At 39.5% G+C, this 27,306-nt stretch overlaps 3 protein-coding genes across 8 annotated transcripts; 1 reads left to right on the top strand and 2 right to left on the bottom strand.

Moving 5' to 3' along the window:
- Positions 1 to 2,156: 2,156 nt before the first annotated feature.
- Positions 2,157 to 8,131, bottom strand: LOC148697210 (uncharacterized). The gene is made up of 2 exons (XM_088693312.1): positions 6,706 to 8,131; positions 2,157 to 2,227 (listed from the first exon to the last, which is right to left on the bottom strand). The coding sequence occupies exons 1-2, from the start codon at positions 8,000 to 8,002 to the stop codon at positions 2,157 to 2,159; spliced, it is 1,368 nt and encodes a 455-aa protein (XP_088549438.1). The 5' UTR covers positions 8,003 to 8,131.
- A 4,431-nt stretch (positions 8,132 to 12,562) lies between these two features.
- On the bottom strand, positions 12,563 to 18,042 carry LOC137725440 (GDP-mannose transporter GONST1). Of its 4 annotated transcripts, none has more exons than XM_068464118.2 (9): positions 17,687 to 18,042; positions 17,124 to 17,352; positions 16,871 to 17,010; positions 16,234 to 16,363; positions 15,410 to 15,508; positions 14,661 to 14,815; positions 13,725 to 13,841; positions 13,058 to 13,155; positions 12,563 to 12,950 (listed from the first exon to the last, which is right to left on the bottom strand). In XM_068464118.2, exons 2-9 carry the CDS (start codon positions 17,337 to 17,339, stop codon positions 12,898 to 12,900), a joined length of 1,008 nt encoding a protein of 335 aa, XP_068320219.2. In that variant the 5' UTR covers positions 17,340 to 17,352; positions 17,687 to 18,042; the 3' UTR covers positions 12,563 to 12,897. The 4 variants fall into 4 exon arrangements, with proteins under 4 accessions (XP_068320219.2, XP_068320218.2, XP_068320220.2 ...); XM_068464117.2 differs by having other exon boundaries at positions 17,124 to 17,551; positions 17,687 to 17,897; XM_068464119.2 differs by having other exon boundaries at positions 16,927 to 17,010; positions 17,124 to 17,551; positions 17,687 to 17,871.
- A 2,930-nt stretch (positions 18,043 to 20,972) lies between these two features.
- Positions 20,973 to 26,964, top strand: LOC137725488 (organic solute transporter ostalpha protein (DUF300)). Of its 3 annotated transcripts, none has more exons than XM_088695068.1 (10): positions 21,134 to 21,273; positions 22,037 to 22,084; positions 22,245 to 22,570; positions 22,681 to 22,737; positions 23,742 to 23,850; positions 24,095 to 24,279; positions 24,370 to 24,458; positions 24,751 to 25,006; positions 25,905 to 26,156; positions 26,252 to 26,964. In XM_088695068.1, exons 3-10 carry the CDS (start codon positions 22,355 to 22,357, stop codon positions 26,546 to 26,548), a joined length of 1,461 nt encoding a protein of 486 aa, XP_088551194.1. In that variant the 5' UTR covers positions 21,134 to 21,273; positions 22,037 to 22,084; positions 22,245 to 22,354; the 3' UTR covers positions 26,549 to 26,964. The 3 variants fall into 3 exon arrangements, with proteins under 3 accessions (XP_068320293.2, XP_088551194.1, XP_088551195.1); XM_088695069.1 differs by having other exon boundaries at positions 21,899 to 22,084; XM_068464192.2 differs by lacking the exon at positions 22,037 to 22,084 and having other exon boundaries at positions 20,973 to 21,273.
- The last annotated feature ends 342 nt before the right edge of the window (positions 26,965 to 27,306 follow it).

The following is a 27,306-nucleotide window of genomic DNA, read 5'->3' as shown; positions in this document are numbered from 1 at the left end:
AGGTTTGTATCCATATAAATAATTTCTAATCCGGAAGTTTCCCCTCTATTTAGTTTTGTTTTTCTTGACTTTTTAGACATTTCTAGTGACGTTATCAACAAGAAAAGACAGTAACAAATAAAGAGAAGTGAAAGTAGCAGTGCCATTGTAATCATTACTGCATAAATTTATATCCCTAATTACTGTAATGCAGGGATTAATCCATTGTTATTAGCTTCGCATTGATAAAGCTGTGAGCCTATGCATTTAATTAATTAATCTGTTTGTTGGTTTGCTGGTTTGTTGGAGATTAATTGTTTTTTTAACTTTTTATTTATTTATAATTAAAGCTAAAATTACGAAATAAAACCTCAAAAGCAACTACATTCAGCAAAAGTCAACTGGATCATGCATATAGTACGTTGTCAAAGCTCCAAAAAATGGTATTGAGGTGAACCGTGTAACAGTGGCACTGTTCTAAAAATCATCTTTTGAGTGCTAGGTGGCTGACCACCGTCCCAATTTGGCCGTTTGAAAATTAAGAAATGGCGCATAGACCTACTAAGGCGCCAGTCTAGATAGCTAGGTGCCTAGGTTGCGACTCATTTAGGCAGAAAATAGATAACTTTCATTTTGCATTTTATTTTTTTCAATAAATTATAAGAGACTTGTCGAATACTTAAATGAGCACACATTATATGCTTGTTCCCCATGTTTTCATTATGTTCCAATACTTCATAATATATGTGTCATTCTATTTTGTAGTTTATGATGAAATTATATATATTTTAAGTATAAACATACATTTTTTTACATGAAATATAATGGATTTAGTTAAATCCGCCTAGGCGCCCGCCTAAAACCAGCCTAACCGCCTAGACGCTAGGCCCAAGCTCCCCACCCGACTAGCGCCTAACTTCTTTTAGAATCTTAAATGGTGGTATGCATACGAATTATTATATGTTTTTCATGATGTTGTATACCATTGTTACAGGTAAATATTTTTTGTGAGAGCTACTAGACTCACCTTATTGTCTTATTTTCCCACCCACGTTATAATCTCACTGACACACCCCGACCGAAATCGGAGCGTGCTGGCCGTCACACAAAGGTGACGTAGCCATGTGCACGTGCGGAAGCTAATAAAATAGTAATATAAAAGTACGAACAATTAAAAACTAGCATACAAAGTACTAGAATAAGTGCTAGTAAGTGAGATACAAGTTCAGAGCAGGTCTATAGCAGCCCAAATAAAACGATAACAGTAGCACGCCCGAAGGCAGCCCTACAATATGAAGTGTCTGTCAGAACGCCGAAGAGCTCTCAAAGGAAACCACCGCAACGGCTAAGCAACTAGAACCTGGAGGGGCGCAAAACAAAAGCGTGAGTGGGCAAAACAAAGCTCTTTGAAAACCATTTAGCAAAATACGTTCTAACCCCTCGCCGTAAAACCTGTATACTTCCCAGAGAATAAACATATATACGTATGTATAGGTATGCCCAAAATGCTCAAGGGTATGCCAAACATGCTCAAGATATGCCATGCCAAAGCCATAATATGAATGTAAATGCCCAGGTATAAAATCATATCAACGTCATAACATCTGGCAGCCGGAGTCACCTAACATGACCTGTACGGCTGCATCTAGAGCTCAAATCTCAACTCTAAACTGAACCTGCCCACGAGTCGGAACCACTCAAGGTGGTCTGTACGACAGGCCTGGGTGTAACATATATATACGCTCTAGTGCTACGATCACGTGAAGACTGTGCGACTAATCGCGGGTCACCTACGAGTCGGAACCACCTAATGTGGTCTGTACGACAGGCCTATGCACCTAACTTGGATCCCAAGCTGAGCGTGTGGTGCGGGAGGTGAACATCACGTGAAGGACTGTGCCCTACTCTGGGCGGGAGCACTAACACCGGGGGTGCAGGTTATGAGCTCTCTAGGCATCTCAAACCACTACTGAAACATAAGCGTGAATGTCACTTACCTGGCACTTACCTGCGCGTCCACAGCACCCAATATGCATATGTATATGTATGCCACTAATAAAGCATGCAATGATGCATAAACGATAATAATAAAGTGCATGGCATAAATCAATTACCCTTTTTAATCTATTTCTGGGAATATAAATGTATATAGGTATATACGGAAAACAAAAGCCCACTCACTGGTAAGTAGAAGGGTCGTAGCCCCCCTGCCTCGCGTGACCACGCTCGTCCTCGGGGTACGTGTCACCTATATGCGAAATAACTATAAAAACGTTAACTTTAAAGCACATAACCCGTTTCTCGTAATAACTTCTCATACAATGCTCAAAATGGACAAATGAATATACCAACGTGCTCTACACAACCTCGGGATCACAACCATATTTTTAAAATAATTTTTGGACCCCGCACGCGCCCCCACGCGCCAGCACAGGCACGGACCTACGCGCCCCCCACGCGCGGCCACGTGCCAGGCACACTGACGGTGTCAACAGACGCCGTCAGGAATATTCCGTTAAACTGACGGAATATTCCGTTAAAACTAACCGGATCCGTTAACGGCGTTAGGAATATTCCGTCAGAATTGACGGAATATTCCGTCGCCTTCTTCATTCGATCGCCGGCGACGGAAACTGGGAAAACCTGCAACTTGGGTTTTCTCGCTCATTTTTCATCCATTTTTCGTGATTCTTGAACCAAACGAAAGCCCTAGACTAGTAGAACATGTCCCAACAAGTTTTAAGGGCTAAAACTAAGAGATTATACCTGTCCAAAAACTCCAAGCTCGGCCAACTTCGAACCAGGCCTTCCCGACGTCCAAATTCGTCCAACGAGCTACTCCGACGCTCCTGGGAACCTCACCAACACATCTACAAGCTTTAAAAGTCCAAAAACTCAATGTATAAACTTTGCATGAACAGTACCCAAATCGGCCATTGTTGAAACGACGTGAAAACGTTAGAGTTCCTACCTGAAAATGGTATGTCTGAGCTCGCCTCGACCTCACGAGTTGAATGGTGTCCTTGGTTTCCTCGATCTGTGAGGATTTGGTGGGTTGTGGGTTTGTCCGTACGTAATAGGGTGAACGGGAAGGGTGAGAGAGAGATGAGAGACAGAGACAGAGACAGAGAGAGTGTGACAGGGTGTGAGAGTGTGTGTGTGTGTGGTCCAACACTTGCCACACCACACAAAACAACCCACAACGCGACAAAAACAAACTAAGGGTAAAAAGGTAATTTCACACGTGCGTTTAAAAATCCCGGGACGGGATGTCACAACCTTCCCACCTTAAAAGAATTTCGTCCCGAAATTCAGAATAACCCAGTAACAACCCCTAGTGGTCAAAGAACAAACGAGGATACAAATCTCTCATCCGATCTTCTGTCTCCCACGTAGCTTCCTCAACTGAATGATTCCTCCACAGAACCTTCACTAAATTTACCGTCTTGTTCCTCAAAACCTTCTCTTTCCAATCTAGTATCGTCACCGGCTCCTCCTCGTACGTCAAATCTGGGTTAATCTCAAGCGGTTGAGGAGGTATCACGTGAGATGGATCAGCAACATAGTGTCGGAGCATAGACACGTGAAAAACATTATGCACTCTAGCCAACTCCGGAGGCAACTCCAACCTGTAAGCTACCTCACCAACTCGTTCTGTGACCACGTATGGTCCGATGTACCTGGGACTCAACTTCCCCTTCTTTCCGAACCGCACAACACCTCTCCACGGTGAAAGTTTCAGAAATACCCAATCTCCGACGTCATATGTTCTGTCCGTAGCATGCCGATCCGCCAGACTCTTCTGCCTGTCCTGAGCTGCTTTCAGGTTAGACTTGATCACCTGAACGTTCTGAGTAGTCTCCTCAACAATCTCTGGACCTACTAAGACTCTTTCTCCAACCTCTGACCAACACAACGGTGTGCGACAAGCTCTGCCATACAAGGCCTCAAATGGCGCCATGCCAATGCTCGAATGAAAACTGTTGTTGTAAGCAAATTCCATCAAATCTAACCGCTGGTGCCAAGCATCACTAAACTGCAACACCGAAGCTCGCAGCATATCCTCCAAAGTCTGAATAGTTCTCTCTGACTGTCCGTCTGTCTGTGGATGATACGCCGTACTGTAAAGTAATCTTGTGCCCAAAGCTTCCTGAAAAGCTACCCAAAACTTCGATGTAAATCGTGGATCTCGATCCGAAATAATGCTCACAAGGACACCGTGGTACTTCACCACCTTCGAGATGAACAACTCCGCTAAACGGCTCAAAGAATACTTCTCTCTCACTGGAATAAAATGAGCCGATTTAGTGAGTCGATCAACGATCACCCAAATGCCGTCAAAGCCATTTTGTGTACGCGGCAACTTGTACACAAAATCCATGGTGATATTTTCCCATTTCCACTCTGGAACGGGAAGCGGCTGCAACAACCCAAACGGCTTCTTCCTCTCTGCTTTAACTTGCTGACAAACAGCACATCTGCTCACATACTCGGCTATCTCCCTCTTCATACCCGGCCAATAATAAAACGGTCGAATGGTATGATACATTTTAGTAGCTCCTGGATGCATGGCATAAGCCGAGATATGTGCTTCATCGAGAATTTCTTTCTTCAACTCCACACTATTAGGCACGAACATTCTACCCCCTAGCATCAACATGCCATCAGAATCGCGAACTCTGAGGTCTCGCCTCCTTCCTTGCTCTCTAGCTTGAATAAGTTCTTGAGTCTCCTGATCAGCTACCTGAACTTCAAGCACCCGGTCGACCAAAATTGGCCTGACTTGGAAATTAGCAAGTAAAGCCACATCTCTGTCCTCCGCTTCTAACCTTACTCCCGTAGCACGCAAGTCCGCCAAAAGAGGAATACGGCTAGCGTACAACGCATTAATGCGACCCTGTGACTTCCTGCTAAGAGCATCAGCCACTACGTTCGCACGACCAGGATGATAATCAATCGTGCAATCGTAATCACTGAGCAACTCCAACCACCTCCGCTGACGAAGATTAAGCTCCTTCTGTGTAAAAAGATACTGGAGACTCTTGTGATCTGTAAAGATCCTGCACTTCTCTCCGTAAAGATAGTGTCTCCACAACTTCAACGCAAAAATGATAGCAGCCAACTCCAAATCATGTGTAGGGTAATTCATCTCATGAGGTTTTAACTGCCGCGAAGCATAAGCAATCACCCTACCATGCTGCATCAATACACATCCCAGACCATTCAAGGAAGCATCGCTATAAACCTCGAAATCACCACTATCGTCTGGAAGTGCCAAAACAGGTGCATGAGTGAGACAATGCTTCAACTGCTGAAAACTCTGCTCACACCTCTCATCCCACTCAAATTTAACATCCTTCCTCGTTAACCTCGTCAACGGCAAGGCAATCACCGAAAAATCCTTAACGAATCTCCGATAATACCCCGCCAAGCCAAGGAAACTTCTCACCTCGGTGACGGTCCGCGGTTGTTCCCAGCTCTCTACCGCTGCAACCTTCTGAGGGTCAACCAAAATACCCTGAACAGAAATGACATGCCCCAAGAATGCAACTTGGTCTAACCAGAACTGGCACTTGCTAAACTTAGCATATAACTGGTGTTCCCTCAACCTTTTCAACACCAAAGTAAGATGTCGAACATGCTCCGCTTTCGACTTAGAATACACCAGAATATCGTCAATGAAGACAATGACAAATCTATCCAAGTAAGGCTGGAATACTCGGTTCATCAAATCCATAAAGGCGGCTGGTGCATTCGTCAACCCAAATGGCATAACCAGAAACTCGTAATGACCGTAACGAGTTCTGAATGCCGTCTTAGGGACATCATCCTTACTGATCTTCAGCTGATAGTACCCAGACCTCAAGTCTATCTTCGAAAACACACAAGCACCTCTCAGCTGATCGAACAAATCATCGATACGAGGCAATGGATAACGGTTTTTAATCGTCACCCGATTGAGTTGCCTGTAATCGATGCACAGCCTCAAAGTTCCATCCTTTTTCCTCACAAACAACACTGGAGCGCCCCAAGGCGAAGTACTAGGCTGGATAAATCCCTTATCCACTAACTCTTGCAGCTGAACTTTCAATTCCCTCAACTCCACGGGAGCCATACGATAAGGAGTTAAAGAAATGGGATTGGTACCTGGAAGTAATTCAATAGTGAACTCTACGTCTCGATCTGGGGGTAAACCAGGTAAATCCTCAGGGAATACATCAGGGAAGTGTCTGACCACTCTCACATCCTCAACTCTACCCGGAGCGGCCTCAACTAACACCACATGAGCCAGATACCCCTGACAACCCTTAGTTAACAACTTCTTCGCTCGCAGCGCCGAAATAACGCCATGTCTCACCCCACTCTGCTCACCCACGAAAGTAACCACAGGTAGTCCAGGTCGGTGCAACGTAACTACTTTCCCGTAACAGTCAATGTTGGCACGATAGAAGTGCAACCAATCCGTGCCCAAAATCACATCAAAGTCCACAATATCTAACGGGATAAGATCGGCTGACAGAGTAACACCCTCTACGATCACTGGACATCCTGGATACACACAATCTACAACACAACTCTCTCCTCTAGGCATAACAAACTCTAAATCATACCCTAGAGGTGTGGGGCGAGGTTGCGTCACTTGAGCAAACGTATGAGAAATTACGGAATGTGTAGCTCCACAATCAATTAAGACTCTAGCGAAACAACCAAGAATGTTCAACGTACCCATAATCAAGTCCGGGTTGTTCTGAGCGTCCTGCAAAGAAATATTATGAAGACGCCCCTGTCCCTGCTGACGCCCGCCTCGGCCTCTGCTCGCCTGAATGCCACGTCCCTGAGCACCACGCCCCTGACTGGGCTGACCCGACTGTCTCGAAGACCCTGCACTGCTAGTGGCAATCTCCCCCTGCTGATACTGTCCTCCCTGATACCACTGTGAACCACCCGCTGGAGCTGGAGGATACGGCATATAGCCGCCTGAATACTGGGGATAACCACCATGGGAAAAAGGATCCTGAGGGTACTGATACTGCCCCGGAGCATAAGGGACAGCATCACCCTGATAGTGGTAAGCACCACCTCGACTCGTCTGGCCGTAGCTACTAGGACCCTGGATCTGCTGGAGTGGTGCAGGCGGTGGCATAAAGGTCTGCTGTGGTTTCTGCTGCTGCTGACCTTGGGGACAATTCGCCGCTCTATGTCCCACCTGTCCGCATGTGAAGCAACCGTTGCTGCCGCGTCTACACTCGCCGAAATGCCGGTTGTTACACCTACGACAAACTGGGGCTCTGCCTCGCCCACCATTGCCCTGCCTTTGGCCTCTAGCGCCACCAGAAAATCTACCCCCACGACCCTGTCCAGTGGCACTGAAGCCACCACTCGAAGAACTAGAACTAGCTCCACCTCTCTTGAAGTTCTGAGTCTGACGGGGTCCGAGCGATGCCTGACCTTTTCCTTTGTCATCTTTCTTCTGGTTGCTATCCTTCTCTTCATCAGTATCGCTCGACATATTCTCCGAATCCTCGATCCTCAGCAGTATCTCATAGAAGTCCCTGTAAGTCTCGCTGTGGACAGTAGACGCCATAGAACGCCACTTCTTCCTGGTGCCCAAACGGAAAAGACGGAGCATCTCTGCCGGATTACCAGCGACATCAGGGTGATAACGAGATAAGTCCGTAAACTTCCGGTAGTACTCATTCGCTGACATCTTCCGCTGCTTCAGGTCGGTAAACTCCTGCTTCTTTCGGTCAATGTACTCAGGGGGTACATACCTTCTCCTAAACAACTCAGTAAAAACATTCCAATCAATCCTCTGATCCGGAGTCAACCTACGAAGCTCCTGCTCCCACCAAGCTGCCGACTCCGTATCCAGAAACCACGAGGTCGTCTCGACCCACCTCTCCACAGGCAAGTTCCCCTGATTATGCAGCACGCGGAAAGTCTTCTCTAAATGTTCTAGCCAGCGCTCTGCGCCCTCGTGCCCCTCACTGCCCTTAAACTTATCCAACTTCAAATTATACATGGTCTCCAGAGGAGTCCTCTAGGGAGGGCGCATCACTGCCTGAAGGGCTGTAGCAAAAGCTTCCCCCAACTGAGTAATATCGGGGAAACTAGGCTCAGAAGAGCGACGGGGTTCCCGACGAGGCGGCATAGTTCTGACAGAAGACACCAAAACCATTAGAATACTCACACAGACACAGGACTGCCAAACCTAGGCTCTGATACCAAACTGACACACCCCGACCGAAATCGGAGCGTGCTGGCCGTCACACAAAGGTGACGTAGCCATGTGCACGTGCGGAAGCTAATAAAATAGTAATATAAAAGTACGAACAATTAAAAACTAGCATACAAAGTACTAGAATAAGTGCTAGTAAGTGAGATACAAGTTCAGAGCAGGTCTATAGCAACCCAAATAAAACGATAACAGTAGCACGCCCGAAGGCAGCCCTACAATATGAAGTGTCTGTCAGAACGCCGAAGAGCTCTCAAAGGAAACCACCGCAACGGCTAAGCAACTAGAACCTGGAGGGGCGCAAAACAAAAGCGTGAGTGGGCAAAACAAAGCTCTTTGAAAACCATTTAGCAAAATACGTTCTAACCCCTCGCCGTAAAACCTGTATACTTCCCAGAGAATAAACATATATACGTATGTATAGGTATGCCCAAAATGCTCAAGGGTATGCCAAACATGCTCAAGATATGCCATGCCAAAGCCATAATATGAATGTAAATGCCCAGGTATAAAATCATATCAACGTCATAACATCTGGCAGCCGGAGTCACCTAACATGACCTGTACGGCTGCATCTAGAGCTCAAATCTCAACTCTAAACTGAACCTGCCCACGAGTCGGAACCACTCAAGGTGGTCTGTACGACAGGCCTGGGTGTAACATATATATACGCTCTAGTGCTACGATCACGTGAAGACTGTGCGACTAATCGCGGGTCACCTACGAGTCGGAACCACCTAATGTGGTCTGTACGACAGGCCTATGCACCTAACTTGGATCCCAAGCTGAGCGTGTGGTGCGGGAGGTGAACATCACGTGAAGGACTGTGCCCTACTCTGGGCGGGAGCACTAACACCGGGGGTGCAGGTTATGAGCTCTCTAGGCATCTCAAACCACTACTGAAACATAAGCGTGAATGTCACTTACCTGGCACTTACCTGCGCGTCCACAGCACCCAATATGCATATGTATATGTATGCCACTAATAAAGCATGCAATGATGCATAAACGATAATAATAAAGTGCATGGCATAAATCAATTACCCTTTTTAATCTATTTCTGGGAATATAAATGTATATAGGTATATACGGAAAACAAAAGCCCACTCACTGGTAAGTAGAAGGGTCGTAGCCCCCCTGCCTCGCGTGACCACGCTCGTCCTCGGGGTACGTGTCACCTATATGCGAAATAACTATAAAAACGTTAACTTTAAAGCACATAACCCGTTTCTCGTAATAACTTCTCATACAATGCTCAAAATGGACAAATGAATATACCAACGTGCTCTACACAACCTCGGGATCACAACCATATTTTTAAAATAATTTTTGGACCCCGCACGCGCCCCCACGCGCCAGCACAGGCACGGACCTACGCGCCCCCCACGCGCGGCCACGTGCCAGGCACACTGACGGTGTCAACAGACGCCGTCAGGAATATTCCGTTAAACTGACGGAATATTCCGTTAAAACTAACCGGATCCGTTAACGGCGTTAGGAATATTCCGTCAGAATTGACGGAATATTCCGTCGCCTTCTTCATTCGATCGCCGGCGACGTCGCCGGCGCCGGAAACTGGGAAAACCTGCAACTTGGGTTTTCTCGCTCATTTTTCATCCATTTTTCGTGATTCTTGGACCAAACGAAAGCCCTAGACTAGTAGAACATGTCCCAACAAGTTTTAAGGGCTAAAACTAAGAGATTATACCTGTCCAAAAACTCCAAGCTCGGCCAACTTCGAACCAGGCCTTCCCGACGTCTAAATTCGTCCAACGAGCTACTCCGACGCTCCTGGGAACCTCACCAACACATCTACAAGCTTTAAAAGTCCAAAAACTCAATGTATAAACTTTGCATGAACAGTACCCAAATCGGCCATTGTTGAAACGACGTGAAAACGTTAGAGTTCCTACCTGAAAATGGTATGTCTGAGCTCGCCTCGACCTCACGAGTTGAATGGTGTCCTTGGTTTCCTCGATCTGTGAGGATTTGGTGGGTTGTGGGTTTGTCCGTACGTAATAGGGTGAACGGGAAGGGTGAGAGAGAGATGAGAGACAGAGACAGAGACAGAGAAAGTGTGACAGGGTGTGAGAGTGTGTGTGTGTGTGGTCCAACACTTGCCACACCACACAAAACAACCCACAACGCGACAAAAACAAACTAGGGGTAAAAAGGTAATTTCACACATGCGTTTAAAAATCCCGGGACGGGATGTCACACTCACCCACCTTAAAAAGTTAAAAAATTAAAATGTTATTTCCTCACCCACTATTATTCCCAAAATAACCTTTAATATATACATACATATGAAATTATAAAATTGTCTCTTAAAAAATATAACAAATGATATCTGAATGAAAACCACTAGGGTCTGCAAATTCAAATGGAAACGACAAAGGTATCCAAATTCAAAAGAATTCGACAACGACAAATTCAAAAATACGATGGAAAAATTCAAATGACCTACACACAAATTACTCTTCTACCTTTTCAATAGAAACATAATCTTCTACTTTTTCCGTAGAAGCATCACTTCCACCTGTTCAATAAAAAGGTCATCTTCTAAGTCCGTTGATATTTTTTTACTTTCTCTGAATGAAAGGAGATGAAAATATGAGTTAGGGTTTAAGGTAGACAAATCGTCTCCCACACCCAAACATTTTTTTTATTTTTAAATGAAGCAAAACAAGATAATTAATGTCCTTATCAGTCTATTTGCAAATGGACAAATTTGTAATAAACAAAATTCATTAAAAGGTGGGTGGGAAGATAAGACATTGGGGTGGGAATAACATCACTCTTTTTTGTGTGCACGAAGTATGAGTCAAACTATCGATTTTAGACGTAACTACATCAATTATAAAATTAGCCTCTTGAAAAATGTATTAGAAGGGCAAGTGGTGAATTGCCCAAATAGTTAGTTCATTTTTCTTTAATTTACTAAGTCGTGGATTTAAATTTTTCTGTCGCTTATACTAAAAAATGTATATTATGAAAATACTTTGAATCGGCTTATTTGAGGATGTATTTGAGAGAAAAGTAATCGAGGTAGGCTGCCGAGTACTTGCTGTGTATAATACGTGTACACAAACATAATTATATTCTGATTATACTATTAATTAGTATAATATTAACAGATAAGTGCACTTGACTTTGTTTTCTTGCTGCAGGATAATTATTGAACTTTATATAATCATCTAGTTATGCGTAATTAATTATGCAAATTAGTTTATTAAAAAAAGAAGACCATATGAATTTACTTAGCTGGTTTAAGTCTTCAAGTTACATGGACATCTCTTTTTTTTTTACTCGTTATAAATAAATTTGATCGGATTCATTTGGCATAGTGTCGATAAGTTTGAATATAATTTTTTGGCAGCGAAGTCATGTTGAAGCTTTAACTAGACTTGGCCAACCTGTTAGAAAAGTTGTCGTGCTCCCCCATTTGAATTCAAGTTTGATCGCTCCCTGTAATTTAGATGCATTTAGTCTGAAATATCCTTTTTATAAGAAAAACGTAATGGAAAGAAGAATAAGACGTGATGACTTCTGTTATGCCTATCAACTATTTACTTCTATGTGTAGGGTCTTAGTTCGATTCTCACACCCTTAGTATCAATATATCGTTATGTTAAAAAATTAATTTTTAATCTAATGGTGTAAGCATTGGATTTGTCCCCGTGGATAGAACATTCATCTTTAACCGATAGTTGTTCAAATTCAAACTCTCGTCCTCCGTTTAGTATGACTTGGAACAATTACTAATGAGAAAAACATTTAATCAGAAAATTTTGATCAGATTCATTTGCCAATAGTGTTGAAAAGGTTTTTTTTTTGGGCAAACTAGTGTAGATAAGTTTAATATGTTTTTTGGCAGCAAAATCATGTTTTGGTCTCTCCTTGTAATTTAGATGCATTTAGTCTGAAATATTCTTTCTATTAGAAAAACATAATGGAAAGAAAAACAAGATGTGAGCATGCCCATTTACTTCTCTTTATGAGATTTTAGGTTTGATTCTTGCACCTCTTAATGTAAATATATCGTTATTTAAAAAAACTAACTTTCAATCTATTGGTGAAAGCATTGCATTTGTCCCGGTAGATAAAGCATTCATCTTCAACCCATCATGTTCGAGTTCGAACTCTCGTCCTCCCCTCGGAACAGTTATATAGCTTCTAAAAAGAAAAACACTTATCCATTCTGAATACGTTCCCTTCCACTAAACCAGAAGTAAGGTTATGCATTTTCAGGTAGCTAAGTTGTGCTTTCATGTCACATCCCAAAAATAACCAAACCGATACCGAAATAATTTCAATATCATCTTGGAGAGCTAATTTTTCTCCCGATTTAGCAAAACATGTTTCTATAAAAAGATTTGCAAAGATGATACAGAAGAATGAGTTACAGTACAAATTACAGACTGGTAAAAGAATTAGTGGGTAAAGGTATTCCTTTTGGTACAATACAACATATCCAGATGGCCTGATGAAGTTGAATGGAAGTTTTCCGACGGGCAAAATCTTCTTCACTCCTTTCTCCGTCACTTCACGAGACTTCATGAGAATCTATAACCGGTTTCCCACAGTTGAAGAATGAGATATTAAAGCAGCCAGATGCAGCTTTCACCCAGTAAAAACTCGGACGTCATTAAGATAATCCACACAACTTACAATGTTCAGGATTAAGCTCTCTCCCGCATTTTGGCTCTTGCGAAAAATACTCCGGCCACAAGACCTACAAATTGAAAAAAATTCATCGGTAATGCTAGAAAACTCAAGCTTGCATTTGCGAAGTTGTCTAGTACATCATATTCTTCTTCCTGTTTGATGGAGAGAACTTACCAAAGAAAATGCTAGCAGAGTTCTCTAAACTGGTCGGCACTTTGAAAAGTAGAATACCGGCAACAGATAGAGGGATCTTATTCAGCGACCCAACAAGGCTGCAGAGATTGAGCAGTGATTAGAGATGTCCAGTTAAATGGATTACTAACACCTTATGATTCAAAATAAGCATAGCAATGTAATCACGCTAAACCAACGAATAACACAAAGCCAACAAGAGAAGGGTTTCACATACAAACATAAATCTGGGATTGTCTTAAATTGACTTCCAAGTCCGAGGTTCTTTTTTTTTTTTTTACCTTTTTTTTTTTTTTTTTTTTAATTTGCAAAAAATAAAGTTCCAAATTCCAAGTTCTTATTTACATAACTGGAGTGGAAAGTCAAGAAGCAAGCCAGAGAAACTGACAAAGTGAAACACAAGAATCCTATGATTATCGAAACTACATAAATCACGAATATAAGCTATCAGGCTAGATGTCAAAAAGTATGCAGCCTGGAAAAGGGGATATAAAATTTATTTAGTTTATTTAAAAAAAAAAAAAAAAAAAAGAGGAAATTTGAAAGCTAAGAGTAAGGTATCCAGCTTTAAGTTGAGTAATCAAAGTCTCACTTAAACCAGGTCACAACCATAGATATCATATTATGTATCAGCTGCATTCTATCTTACCTGTATGTGGTGGCACCTGTTTGATGAAGAAACCACATAGACGTGAAGCTGATTGCAAGGCCCAAAAATCCACTTAATGTCATCACCAACCAGAAGGTTGAAGACCTCAAAAGTGGTCTGCATTTTGATTCAACCTTCATTAGATTCAATAGGATAAAAGAAAGAAAATTTGTAAGAAAAACAATGTGAAACGCAACCCTAACATTTTCTCCTTCCTGTTTTTCTTTTGACAAGTAAACGTGGTCCTAATTCCCAAGACATCCCACAAAGTGATTCTAGACCTCAGTCATAGCTAAATGGATTGGCATACATGTTATTAGCTAGTAGTTGCATTTTAAGGTAGAAAACAAACAACTTAGTAAAACCAACAATGAAAGAACAAACTATGGAGTACTTCGTGCATACTTTACTTTTCCATGATTGTATCATATGTTAAGAGGAAGTGGTATCCATCTGGAAGATTTCAAACTTGGACAAATATTTCACAAGGGAAAGAGGAACGGGAACGGGCCCTCTTGCCGAATGACATCATAAAATAGCAGTTGCAAGCTTTCACACCACACCTCTCATCTAGATTTTAATTTAATCATCAATATGACAGATTCTAAAGACGATGTGAGTGTGAAAGTCATTCCTTTCCACTATATGATTCACACTTGTCTATCTATTGCAGTAGTTTCCATACTTCTATAATTCTCCAGAAACATCCAGAGTTTGAACTACGTTGACCAGAATGACCTTGTATAAGAGAAAAAGTGCTTTGATAATCCTCCCACACATTAAGCTATCGAAATGCCTAAACTTATAACACGTAAACAAATCATTTAGACTCCAAACACCTGTCTTTATCGTCAAAACTATAGTTACAGCATTATAGCACAGTTGAAAGAGTGTAGTGGTAGAAGTGGGGAAATAGTATCACAAATGAATACTCACGTTGTAAAGAGATAATCCACTTCATTGAAAACAAAAATAAGCAGAATCCCCAAAGGTAGAGAAAGCGTGTTATTTAGCAAGACCATTGAAAACTCATTCAGCTTTCCAGATTTCGTGACCAGCTTTGCTGTATCCATGACTCTACGTAGTGTAAGCTGTCAAAATAAAATAGTTATTCAACAATTAAAACATAAAACAAGTTAACCGAATGGGACACAGAGTCACAGACCAAAAAACTACAAGAAAGCACTCAGATTTCAGACAGAAGCCTAAGGTCCATTTCTGAAATCTTTGTTGATTTTGCACTATAAAGTATAAATTTTATCAACTCAATATTTGAAGGGCTACAAGACCTCTGATATATAAGAAAGAAACTGAGTTGATATAGATGGTCTTGGACCAAACCAGAAATCCAGTAAAGGATACCGTTTTTCCACCTGATAAGCATGGTTTTTATTGTCTACAATTAGATTTGGTAAGTACTGCCTTTTCTTTCACTAAGGAAGTGCATAATTAGTACTGGCCACAATTAACAATTAAAGACTTCAATTTTTCTTAGATCTGAAAATAATCCTCATCAAGGTAGGTCCAAAACCAAATTATCATGTAGCTTCCTAAGTCATATTCTCAAATAAAAGAAACTAGGTTAATCATTCTTATTGCTAAAAACGTCCTCACAGATGAGGGAGGTGGAATAAAGACTATACACAGAATGACACTCCAAAATGTATTGAACATATTGAACTCACAGAATATGATGCAGTCAAGATACAGTTCAGAAATTGCCATGCATAGCCAACGGCATGGAAAGATAAATCAGTGACTCCTCCAGAAATTGCTGAAATTATCTGCAAATGTTAGATTCAAAACCATGTCAAACCATATCATCAAATGAGAACTCAAAAAATATAATCTTATAGATACCCAAGAATAGCATAAGGTTGGTGACAAATGATCTTGGAAATAAAGGACAATATCTCTATGAACATGCAAGCATGCATGCATGTGTGCAAGTGCACTCACACAAAATCCACTTACCCCACGGGACATCAACCCCCAAATTTAGAGAACTACTATGATGCATCAAAGATAGAAGTGCAGACTCCTAGAAGTCAATATTTTCGTCAACTCAGTAAAGCATTTGTCCTGATGGATTTGGCTTGGTTTCATCAAAACCAAAATTTAAACAATTAACTACACTCATGTATGCACTCCCCTTTTCAATTCGTATATTCATTGCCAAGCAAAAGCTCCAAACCAAAGAAAAAGAAAAAGGAATTATATATGATATATTTTTTTTGAGAAAACTTATTTCTTTTCCCACACATCATGTAGTTTTTAACATAAATCCTAGGAATTAAGATATGAATAAAAACTTCAAAAAACAAGAAAAAAGTAAAAAAAGATGATACAAATAACAACATAGAAAGGAAAGACAAGACCTCTCAGGTAAAAGAAACAAGCCAGCAATTGCAAGACGAAAGAGTACGTTGAATTATTGTTTTAAATTCCAATTGAAACATTTATGAACAACTGAATCTCAAATTGACATTTTCCTAATTATCAAGCATACCATTAGGAAAAGTGCTGCCCATACTCTGCTGTCATGGTGCTTCTGGAATAGATACATTTCACCAACAGCAGTTATCACATTGGTAACATTCTTTAGGACTGTGACCATCGCTACATTGATGTACTTCAAGCTGCAAACATGAATTTAACTAGAGTTGAGAAAAGTAAGAGGCCATGGAGTTTTAATTGTTGTACACCAACAATGGGTGCACCCTACAGCAACTACCTAAGGAGCCTAATCAGATGATCAAAAACACATCCTTGCTTGTCTAGTTGTAGAATACAAAAAATGCACTGAATGGTTGACATAATGTGCAGAAAAAGATTAATTTAGATCTGCATGAATTAAAGACCCAAGAATACTTACATGAAAGGTAATTACATCGAACTTCAGTTTAAGATTCATAGAAGGTTTTTATGTAACAACAATTTAAGTACAAGTATCACCAACCTAGTAGATTGCTTGTTAAGTGGTGTTTAATAAAACATCAAGATGAAATTTTGCATGTAAACAAGATGCCTCTGGCATCGAATGTAATATTTGATATTAGCTCTTGTAGACCAACTACTTAAACTTTACCTACAGCCATTATGCACCAAGATGAACTAAAATAGGAAATACTCTACCTATTGCATACCTAAACATGCTTGTAATGAGCATCCCAACGAATATAACATTCACAGGCAACCAGACCTTAACCAATCTCCATGTTAGTGGCTCCGTTGATATGATGCCGGTAAAACTCAACACAGAAACGATTATAACCGAGACTAGGTTCTGCATCCACATTAGCAACATGAGATAGTTAGATTTCAACAAATAACTATTCGATCAAATAGAGTTGAGTAAAACACTCTTTTTATGCAAACAAAATCGATCACAATTGTTACCTGGTACAGCATCAGAGAAATTCCAGCATCAAAGTTGTAGCTCGAAAGGACGAATTTGTTAACTAATATCATGCTGCACGACGACAGGCAATATGCAAGGCCAGACAATAATGCCTTATTCTGTATCTTAACCACCTTATGGGTAGGTGCTTTATCTCCATCTTTTTGCAATTTTCCACCTTCCAAATCGGTTTCATTCTTTTCAAAAGAACTCATTGCAAATACAAACCTATATTAAAGTTGATAACTACTTCTCAATCCAACACCGAATTCGAGTGACGAAAGAGGCCACTTTCCCAACTTTAGATAACTATATACTTTGCCGATCGGATGAACAGATGGAAAATTCCCAAATTTTGAAGAAAAATCACCCGAAACATCATTGAAATCGGATATGAAGAAGAGCAAAGAGGAGAAATCCGAGAACCCTAAAACCCAGTATTAAATAGAGTTGTAAAAACGTAATTAAGCCAAACCTAAACCGCAACTGCCGAAATCAAACATAACAGAGCTCTCAGTACCGAGTAGGAAACAAGAACGGCTGAGAGCTAAAGAAAAGTCACCTCTTTCCGCCCACGTGAGGGAGCTCGAACTTCTTCTCCTTCTTCTTCTTCTTCTTCTTCAGCTTAAATAAGAGATGGAGGAGTGCGAATTGCCAAAGAGTGACAGATGAAGATGAAGGTGGTCGTTGGAGTTGGAATGGGATGTCCAACCTTGGAGGGAGGCGTCAATGCTGACATGAAAATTCAAAGACTCAAGTTTTTGACCGGAGATGCTATATTCCATTAATTTCTTGATTTTATCTGTTAATAACTTAATGACTGTTACGGCATTTTTTTTGTTTTCATTGGTCGCATTTGATATTTTTATTTAATTTTTTCCCTCACCACCTTATTATTCTTTTTCTGGGAAAATGGTTGCGTTTGGAAATAAAAAAGAGTATGCTGATAGAGAAAATCTCAGACAATTTTTAGGATAATTTAGTAAGCGTTTTAAATGACTGAAAGTTCTTTTAAAGAAAATATTTTTAGATTCTAGCAGTACTTTAAAATGCTTCTACCAAAAAGCAGATAATATGTATTTTTAGCACTCTAAATGTTTTTCTAAAATTAATTTATATTTTTATTAAAATTTGATTTTAAAAACAGTTTTATCTAAAATACTTTCAGTCGTGTAATCATTGTTTGTGTTAGATTAATACAATAGCGGTAGCTAGATAATTACAATCTAGCTACCAATCACAGATCATTGTAGCATTTAAATATTGGGCAATGATCCAAGCCGACCAAATTGGGCAATGATCCAAGCCAACCAAATTTGGCAGCCTTCAACTAAAATATTGGAATGCTCTTCTTCAGTCCATTTTGGTCTAATAATAGTGGATATTGGAATACAAATTTGGAGATTGAAAATAACAACTCACCAAAGTCCACTTTGAAGTACTATTGGTTCATTTCCAAACAAAAACTTCCGATATCGGAAATACACAAGCATAACATTTATGCGGAATATGCTAGCGTCAGTTACATGTGGACGTGACAATCACGTGTATGTGTGTGACGCTAGCCCATCCATTGATGTTCATAGGTCCTCAACAAATCCCTCACTCATCCATGGATGTGATCGCACCAGTAATGTTGTGATTCAACATTGCAAATGCAATTACCCATTCATGCCGTGAGTCGAGATTAGTCACTTAATTCCACACACTGACCATCAAGATGTAAAATTTGGTGTAGCTAAGGTTAAAAATAACAACAATCACGTTTTATTTCACTAAGTGGGATCTTATGTATGAATCTTAGGACGGTACTCAGGGCCCGTCCTGAGGGGTGTGAGGAGTGCGACCGCATAGGCCCCTGAACTCTAAATTTTTTCTATATATATATAAGCTGGGAAATAATATATAGATGCTTTCATAGCATGGTTGTCAAGCACTGATACTTCCATGTGGTAATTTACAGGTTCAACTTCCTACTTTCTCATATATATATATATATATATATATATGGCATGTGCGGGGTAACTATTTTGGGATTTTTGAGCTACACTATTTTTTCCATTTTTAAATATTTGTAGTTTAGTTTCTTTCATTATATTGTTCAAAAAATAAAAAAATAAAAATAAAAAAAAAATCTTTCATTACAAAAGATAATTTTGCTAATAAATTTGTAGTTAGAAATATCATAATAAATTAAAATTCTTAAATATGATATAATCTTTAAAACCCCTCTTTCTTATATGATATCATTTAATAGAATACATTTCATAATTAGAATCATTTATTTTTTTGGTCACCGTTTAAAAGTCATCTATGTTTCATTCCATTTGAAGATTATTCAGTCATCCATATCAAAAAGAAAATTATAGTACAACTACACCTATCGTTAGATTAAGTTGCTTTAATTGTTTAAAACATGAATCTCAAAATTTTAACTAATTTAATCGCAATCAATAGGAGAGGGGGAGTGAGAGAATCATCCTCACTTTAGGGCGTGAGAAAAAATGCAATAAAAAATGTTCATTATAAGATGCTACTAATATCATAACCAGTGATTCGTTTAACTCATAATTTTTCTTGAGATGAAATCTAGATGATAAGAAGAGCATGAATGGTTCAGATTATGATATTTGTATAGTGATATGATAGGTACATAGTCATCACATCATGCTTTTTATATTTAAAAAATAAGGAGATTCGAACAAAAAACATAGAGAACGCATATAGGTACATGACCACCACAGTACCACACTATGCTTCATTTTTCTTTATTTTTTTTATTTTGCGTTATATCAATTTATACACAACAAAAAATAAAAATATAAAAGAAAATATAGCAACTAAAATTTTAGACCATGCAAGAGCCTCCGTTTTAGTCTCGCACAAGGCCTCCAAAATCTCAAGAACGGCCTTGACGATACTGTGCTTGGTTTTGCGCCTAATCTTCTGTTAGTTCCAAATACTCCATATTTTTTTTTACGGTCTCTATGACATTGATCCCCTCCTCGGAAGGAAAGAAGAGAAACAAAAATTATCTAGCCACAGGACTGGGTTGACATAAAGAAATGGCTTTTAATCACCAAACCGCCTAAAATCTATTGCCCTATTAATTCAGCACACGATATTTCCATTGCATCAACTCAAGTTCCTCGAGACGATGAGTGACCCATAAGGCAGTAACATCTCCAGAACTATCCGAAGAATTCCGAGCTGCTTTGATCACCCCAAGGCCGAATGCTACATCTGCTTCTGCTCTAGGCATCACTACCCGCAACCTGACGCAGCGGTGCACAGGGCTTTGAAAAACAAAACTCCTAGGCTTCTTCACGTGCACTGTTCCAATTCATGGATTCAAGAGACCCGCAAACATCAAAGACTGGAGGCCGAGGAGGGATGCGTCGATGCTGCTGACGTGAAAACGTTAAAGATTCAAGTTGAAGGACCAATGGTAATTGATTTTTAGTTAAGAAATTGTTGTTACAATTTACTCAAAAAACTAAATACATCTATAGAAAAGAGATAACTGGAAAAAAAACATAGACCCCTTTGTCAAAAAATTCCCTAAATTTATAATCCACTGTCAATTTACTCCTAAATTTTAAATTCAGCTAATAATTCTCCTCAAATTTTATTTATCTGTAAATTCCCCCCCGGCTATTTAATTTTTCTACATTTCTTGCCACGCGCGGAACTGACGTGGAAACCGGAGTGAGATCTTGCCACGTGCAATTGCTTGCGTGGAAATAAAGTTACCCTGTCCCAACCGAACGTTATCCATCTTTAAGAAACCGGATGCTCGTCGGGTATTTTTTATGTACCATCGTATATCGTGTTAGCATGTTTAAATCACGGACAATCAGCTCTTCCATACGAAAGCCGCACCATCATAAGCCACTACCAGACGTAATGCTGTCACCGTCAGATGTAAAGCTGTCACAAAACTTAGGTCACTGCCGTGTGAATCTTACTCGTGTTTCTTTATTTAATATTAAATTTAAAAAATAAAAATACAACTCTACGATGGTCTTCCCCAACGGCCGAAGCAAAAGGGGAAACGTCTTTTTTCCGGGGACGAATTATAATTTTCCTTTCGATTTTCGCGGAAGATAATTTCACCGTCAAATTTTCCCGGGAAAATCCCAAGCACAGGTTCGTATCTAACCCTTGTTCTCATATCCTTTTAAGAAATATTTTCCTTTCCTTTTTTCGTCTTCAAGAATTATGACTATTTCTGGTCCCTTTTCAATTCTTTCGCACAGGTTGATAATTTTCTCTGTGATGCGAGTTTTAGGGTTTATCCTTTGATTTTTAGTGACGAATGTGAATTAATTGCTGTTTTATTTATTTATTTATTTTAATATTCTGCTTGTGGAAGTTAGAGGTTTTGGTGATGGAAATAAATTTGTCTGGCTGCTTAGAAAATTAATTTTTGTTAGTAAAATGTGTTACAATATGGGAAAAAATATTAAATGGTTAATATTCGATACTGATTAGTGTACCAATCACTGTGTTTTGTGTTGATTTTATGTGTATTAGAGGTCTAGTATTGTGTATTAATGATAGAAATTATAAATTCTGTAGTGCTGGTAAGGTGCCAGGTTATTACTTTAGGCTCTGTAATTTTCGTGCAAGCCTTGACGACAACTAGGAATGGGCATTCGGTTAGTTGGATGAGCCTGACCAACCTGAATCCAACCCGCATTTTGGGAAATTTTGGCAAAGGATAAGTAACTTGAGGTTATATTTGTTTTTAACCCAAACTAAATGTTTGCAGATAGACATGGGTTGAGAAACTCCAACCCGAGGATATCATGCCTTATGAAGCAATCTATAGACTTTTGCATGTAGTGATATGAACTTATCACTTCCTGACATTTATCTTGTTTGGGTTTGCATGATGCTTGTAATGAAGAGTGATGTTGATGCAAGACATTTAAGTGCACCTTTCGCTTTAATCATGGTATAATGTTGGAATTAGTTCATGTATTATGCATCTCTGAATATTTCACCTGAAATATCACGAGTTAAGAGATTAGTATTCATTATGATATTTGTTTCCTGACTGTTAAATAGTAATGCTTGTACTTTTCACATTAATTAAAATGCTCCATTTCTTACAGATTCTCGTTTTCCCTGGATGCTTCTTCCTTACATCCTCAAAGGCTAACCAAAATTATAAAGCACGTCCAATTGGCTCAAGTTTAACCATATATTTTGAGACTCTAACTCAATGGGATGGAGGGGCATTTTATGTTCTTCCTTTTTCTTTATATCCCTAGTCGAGTCCTCGAGCAGATTAGGAGAAATGTGGTCACTCAACCTTGGTGCTGAATCATCAGCAGCTTTCAGCTGGCCAATCCTCAGTGCTAGCATTTTTGTACTTGTTGCTCTTCTTCTCTCCATGTACCTTATCTTCGAGCATTTAGCTGCTTATAATCAGCCAGAGGTCTGATCTTTGTATTCCTCCTGAGAAATTTAGATTGCTTCTATATCTAAAGATAACTTTGATTCATCTTTTCTGGCATTTTTTTTTCTTTTCCTTTTATCTATTTTCAGGAGCAGAAGTTTCTGATTGGTCTCATTTTGATGGTTCCTGTCTATGCACTGGAATCGGTATGACTGTACATTCTGCTATCACTTTCTTCAGTTGTATGCTAGTTTTTCGTGAAATTCTGTAGAAGTATAATTATTTGTATTTTTATAAATCAACCTTTCATTTTAATATATTGAGAACAGCTTGAGTTTTGTTTTTTGTATGTTTTTTTTTGGGGGGGGGGGGGGGGGGTGTTGGGGGTGGTGGGGGGTTACTGAGAATACACATACAGTTCAAGGGTAGTTTAAATAGAAGGCATTTTACTACTTTACCCTCCTCAATTAGTTAGCGAATAGTTACAAATTTAGTATGAGAATAACAGTTAATGGAATTCTTTTCAAGTAAATAAGTTTGCTATTAAAGTTATGACATGTTATTAGTATAGAAATGGAGCTCAAATGACCTCTGGAATGTGTACCAGATGGAGTATTGGCAGGGTCCTCTTTGGAAGGCTACAACTTCAAATGGATGTATAGGAAGAAGTTATGTTTGGTTGTGTGTTATGAAAGAAAAATGGTAGTATGCCAGATATGTTGATAAGTATAGGGATCCAATTGCAATATATTAGTTACGTAATACCAACTTATTGAAATGATACAAAGACAGACTGTGAAGTCAGATGTATTTCATTTCTTTTGCAAGATTATGTTGTTACCTCACTCTGTAAAAAGTCAGTTCTATTTCTGTTACTTGTTAAAACTGGAGATAATTTGGCAATGTATCTTAGACACAGGAATTGCTTTTTGACAGCAAATCCTAGAGTTATGACAGGCATAATATTTATTCATAATTGGTCCTTTGTCTACAGTTGTAAAGATATTCAATATTTGAAGTCTGCTCTTATTGTTGGATACTGTATCACAAAAGTAATATATCTACATATAGTTGGTCCTTTCGTTTTTCTTGGCATATGTCTGCTTTTAGTCTTTTGAGGTATCCAGTTTGTACTGCTGCTCTTAATTATTAGTATTTAACATTTTGTGGATTAATTAGTTGTTGTGGGTAATAATGCTTTTGGCTGCAGTTTTTGTCACTGTTGGACTCCAATGCGGCCTTCAATTGCGAAGCAATTCGGGACTGCTATGAGGCTTTTGCACTATATTGTTTTGAGAGATACCTGATAGCGTGCTTAGGTATGTAACCAAAATGTGAATGTTGAATCCTCTGTGATTATCAAGTACTTACCACACATAGTGACGTTAATCAGTATCTTTTTTCCTTAGTGCTATTCTTGTGTGTGCAATGCACACATTAATGAAAATTTATAGGTAGATAAGTTGTTCCTAAGAAAATAACCAAGTTTGTTGAACGTGTTTAATAATGTAAACCTGAAACAATTTGCCTCCTTTTTGTGGACATACATTTTTCTATGTAAAGGTGGCGAGGAGAGGACAATTGAATTTATGGAGAGTCAAAGCATAGTCGACTCGAGCACACCTCTTTTGAAAGAATCTTATGCTTATGGAGTTGTAGAGCATCCTTTCCCACTGAATTGCCTCTTAGGAGACTGGCCTCTTGGCTCCGCATTCTACTATGCTGTTAAAATTGGCATCGTTCAGTATGTACGTACTCGTTTTCCTGCTGAAATTTTTTTTATCATTCTATCTCCTTGAAAATTTTCAGCCTTATTTGGTCTTCTCATTATTTTTCAGATGATACTGAAATTGATCTGCGCTTTGCTAGCAATGATTCTTGAGTCTTTTGGTGTTTATGGAGAGGGGAAATTTGATGGGAGATATGGGTAAGATATTTGCTTCTGTATCATTTAGGTCTGAAAGCTTGTTTGTCTGACCGTTACTAGTAGCCAATTATTCATGTCTTCTTAGGTGATAGGTTGAGGCCTTATGTATTGATGCTTGATCCACACACGCACACACTTCCACATAATCACTTTCTTGAGGACAAATGTTTGTGCTTGCATAGGATGACTTACTCGCATCTGTAGTTTTTATTACAAGTTTTTTGTAGTGTTGCACTTGTTTCTGCTGTACTTTCCATATATATTGTTCTGAATTAATTTTGTTTGCTTGCAGCTATCCTTACTTGGCAGTTGTTCTAAATTTTAGTCAGACATGGGCCCTATACTGCCTTGTGCAGTTTTACTCTGTCATTAAAGACAAATTACAACCCATTAAACCCTTGGCAAAGTTTCTGACTTTTAAGTCCATTGTGTTCTTGACATGGTGGCAAGGAATCGCTGTTGCATTTCTTTTCTCTATGGGTGCCTTCAAAGGGTCATTGGCTCAGGAGCTGAAAACTCGGATACAAGACTACATCATATGCATAGAGGTGGGTTATGACTAATAACTAATCATTTAAATGTGCTGTTGAATTGTATTATGTTCGGTGTTGCAGAGCTTGAAGACCTGACATGTCTTTAACATTTGACATATTAATGCTTGAATTAAATTGAAAGCTTAAATTGAGTTCCGAAAGGAAGAGACATATTGATGAGTTGGACTAATGTTGTGGATGATTAGAAGAAACCCAGGATCTCATTGGAGATCAAGTTATTCTAGTTGGGTTGTTCTAAGTTGTTCTATTATAAATCAGACTCGACTTAAATTGTAATCATACCATGTTTTTTAAAGCAAAACGAAGGAAAATCCTCTTCTTGTTAACAGTAGCGTAAGCCACAAAAGTTCTTAAAAGAACTAGAGAAATAAAGGTTATCCTTCATAGTAAGGTATAAAAGAGTATTGTAGTTATATTTAAACCCCATATATCTGTGGATAGAACTCCTTAAACCCTAATTCATTAGTTTCTATCCTTCATTATAATTTAATCTCACCAGTCCATGATAACCAAGTAAGAACACAAAAAAACATTATGCTATTAAAGAAGCAGCTACAGTACTATGAACAATAAAAAGCTGAGAGTGTTCACAAGACTGGATAATTGTGTACATTAATTTAGCAATTTTTTTTTGGTACAAATTTTCATTGTCTGGATCATCATTATCTTATGAGAATTTTGAGTCAGTTTTAAACAGTACTATGAAAAATTACTCCACAACCGGTCAGACTTCTATGCATATGATGGTTTATGATACATGAGCTGAGCATTCTGAGTAGGTCCTTTGTGTACATGTATGGTGTAAGTTCTCATTGATGTTCAATGCGTAGAAGATTTGTTCCAAATAAGATCCTGAAGTTCAGTGGGGTTTGATTTCAAACTTGTTAAACAGATGGGTGTTGCTGCTGTAGTCCACCTTTATGTATTTCCAGCTGTACCTTACAAACGTGGAGAAAGATGTGTTCGGAATGTTGCTGTAATGACTGACTATGCATCTCTGGGAGCACCTCCCGATCCAGAAGAGGTACGTGATTGTGAAAGAACAACCAGAGTGCATTTGGCAGTGGCACGGCACGATGAGAGAGAAAAGCGCCTGAATTTCCCCCAGAGTGTTCGTGATGTGATTTTTGGAAGTGGAGAAATTGTGAGTAGTTAATCCTAATATCTTATGCCTTTTCTCTGTTTCATTTAAAACTCATTTCTTCGTATCAATGGTCACTCTGCTGTTTGTTGTTTCAGATGGTTGATGACATGAAGTATACAGTTTCTCATGTGGTAGAACCAGTTGAAAGAGGGATTGCAAAGATAAACAAAACCTTGCATCAGATATCCGAGAATGTGAAACGCCACGAGGAGCAGAGGAAGAGCATCAAGGACGATAGTTATCTGATCCCCTTGAATTCATGGAATAGAGAGTTTTCCGAAGCTCACGACAATCTTGTTGGAGGTAGTGCCAGCGACAGTGGCATAACCAGTGGTAGGAGGCAGCAGTCCCAGTCTAAAGCTTCAACATCTCGGACTAGAGCGTGGAGATGATGCTAACAGCTGTATGTAAGACAAACACTAGAGTAAAATTGTAAATGCTGTCATGATTTCGGCGTGATTTTTAGAAGACGTCGATATACTTGGGCTGGCCAGAAGAGCTGGTGGTTTATGGAGCTAACTCGTCGAAGAGGACGACAACATTCATGAATTTGGGCATCAAGAAGGATCGTGTTGATCAATCCGTTGATCAGCCGTGGAAAGTAGAGAATGGTGGAGCGCTCGATCGACATACTGACAGAGCAAATGGCACATTCACTGTATTGAACATATCTCTAAGTCTCGAAACAATTTGAATACAACTATGAAAATATAATTTTAATTTTGGCAGAAGCCATAGTGGTATGGGACCTTTTCAGACAAACTGTGTTTTGAAAATGAAATTTGATTAGGCCAGTTGCTCCATCTTACATATTTTTTGTCTTACTCTTAGTTGAGCAGTTTTCAAACCCGATTTTTGTCCCACATTGTCAACTCGGTGATGAAATGGATCCCCTTATTGTTGAAAATGAGATTAAAATCGAGTTCCATGGAGCACTGCCAAACAACAAAAACCTGAAAAAGGAAAAATAATAATGGGCTTTCTCTTCTCTGAGAGGGGGGAAGAAAACCCTATGGGCCTTGCCTCCCTACTCCTTAGCCTGAAAGAAAGGGTAGGGTAGATTTGTCTTTGCACCATGCAAAATCGGGGAGCTAGGGTTTTGCGTACACCTCTATAAATAACATTGCAAAAACCCTCCAAGGCTTATCTC

The sequence above is a fragment of the Pyrus communis genome, chromosome 5 (genome assembly GCF_041283825.1).
Source record: "Pyrus communis isolate YQ-2024b chromosome 5, ASM4128382v1, whole genome shotgun sequence".
NCBI classification, from domain to species: Eukaryota; Viridiplantae; Streptophyta; class Magnoliopsida; order Rosales; family Rosaceae; genus Pyrus; species Pyrus communis.
Note: the sequence above shows the minus strand (reverse complement) of the source record. Positions and strands in the feature narration are given on the sequence as shown.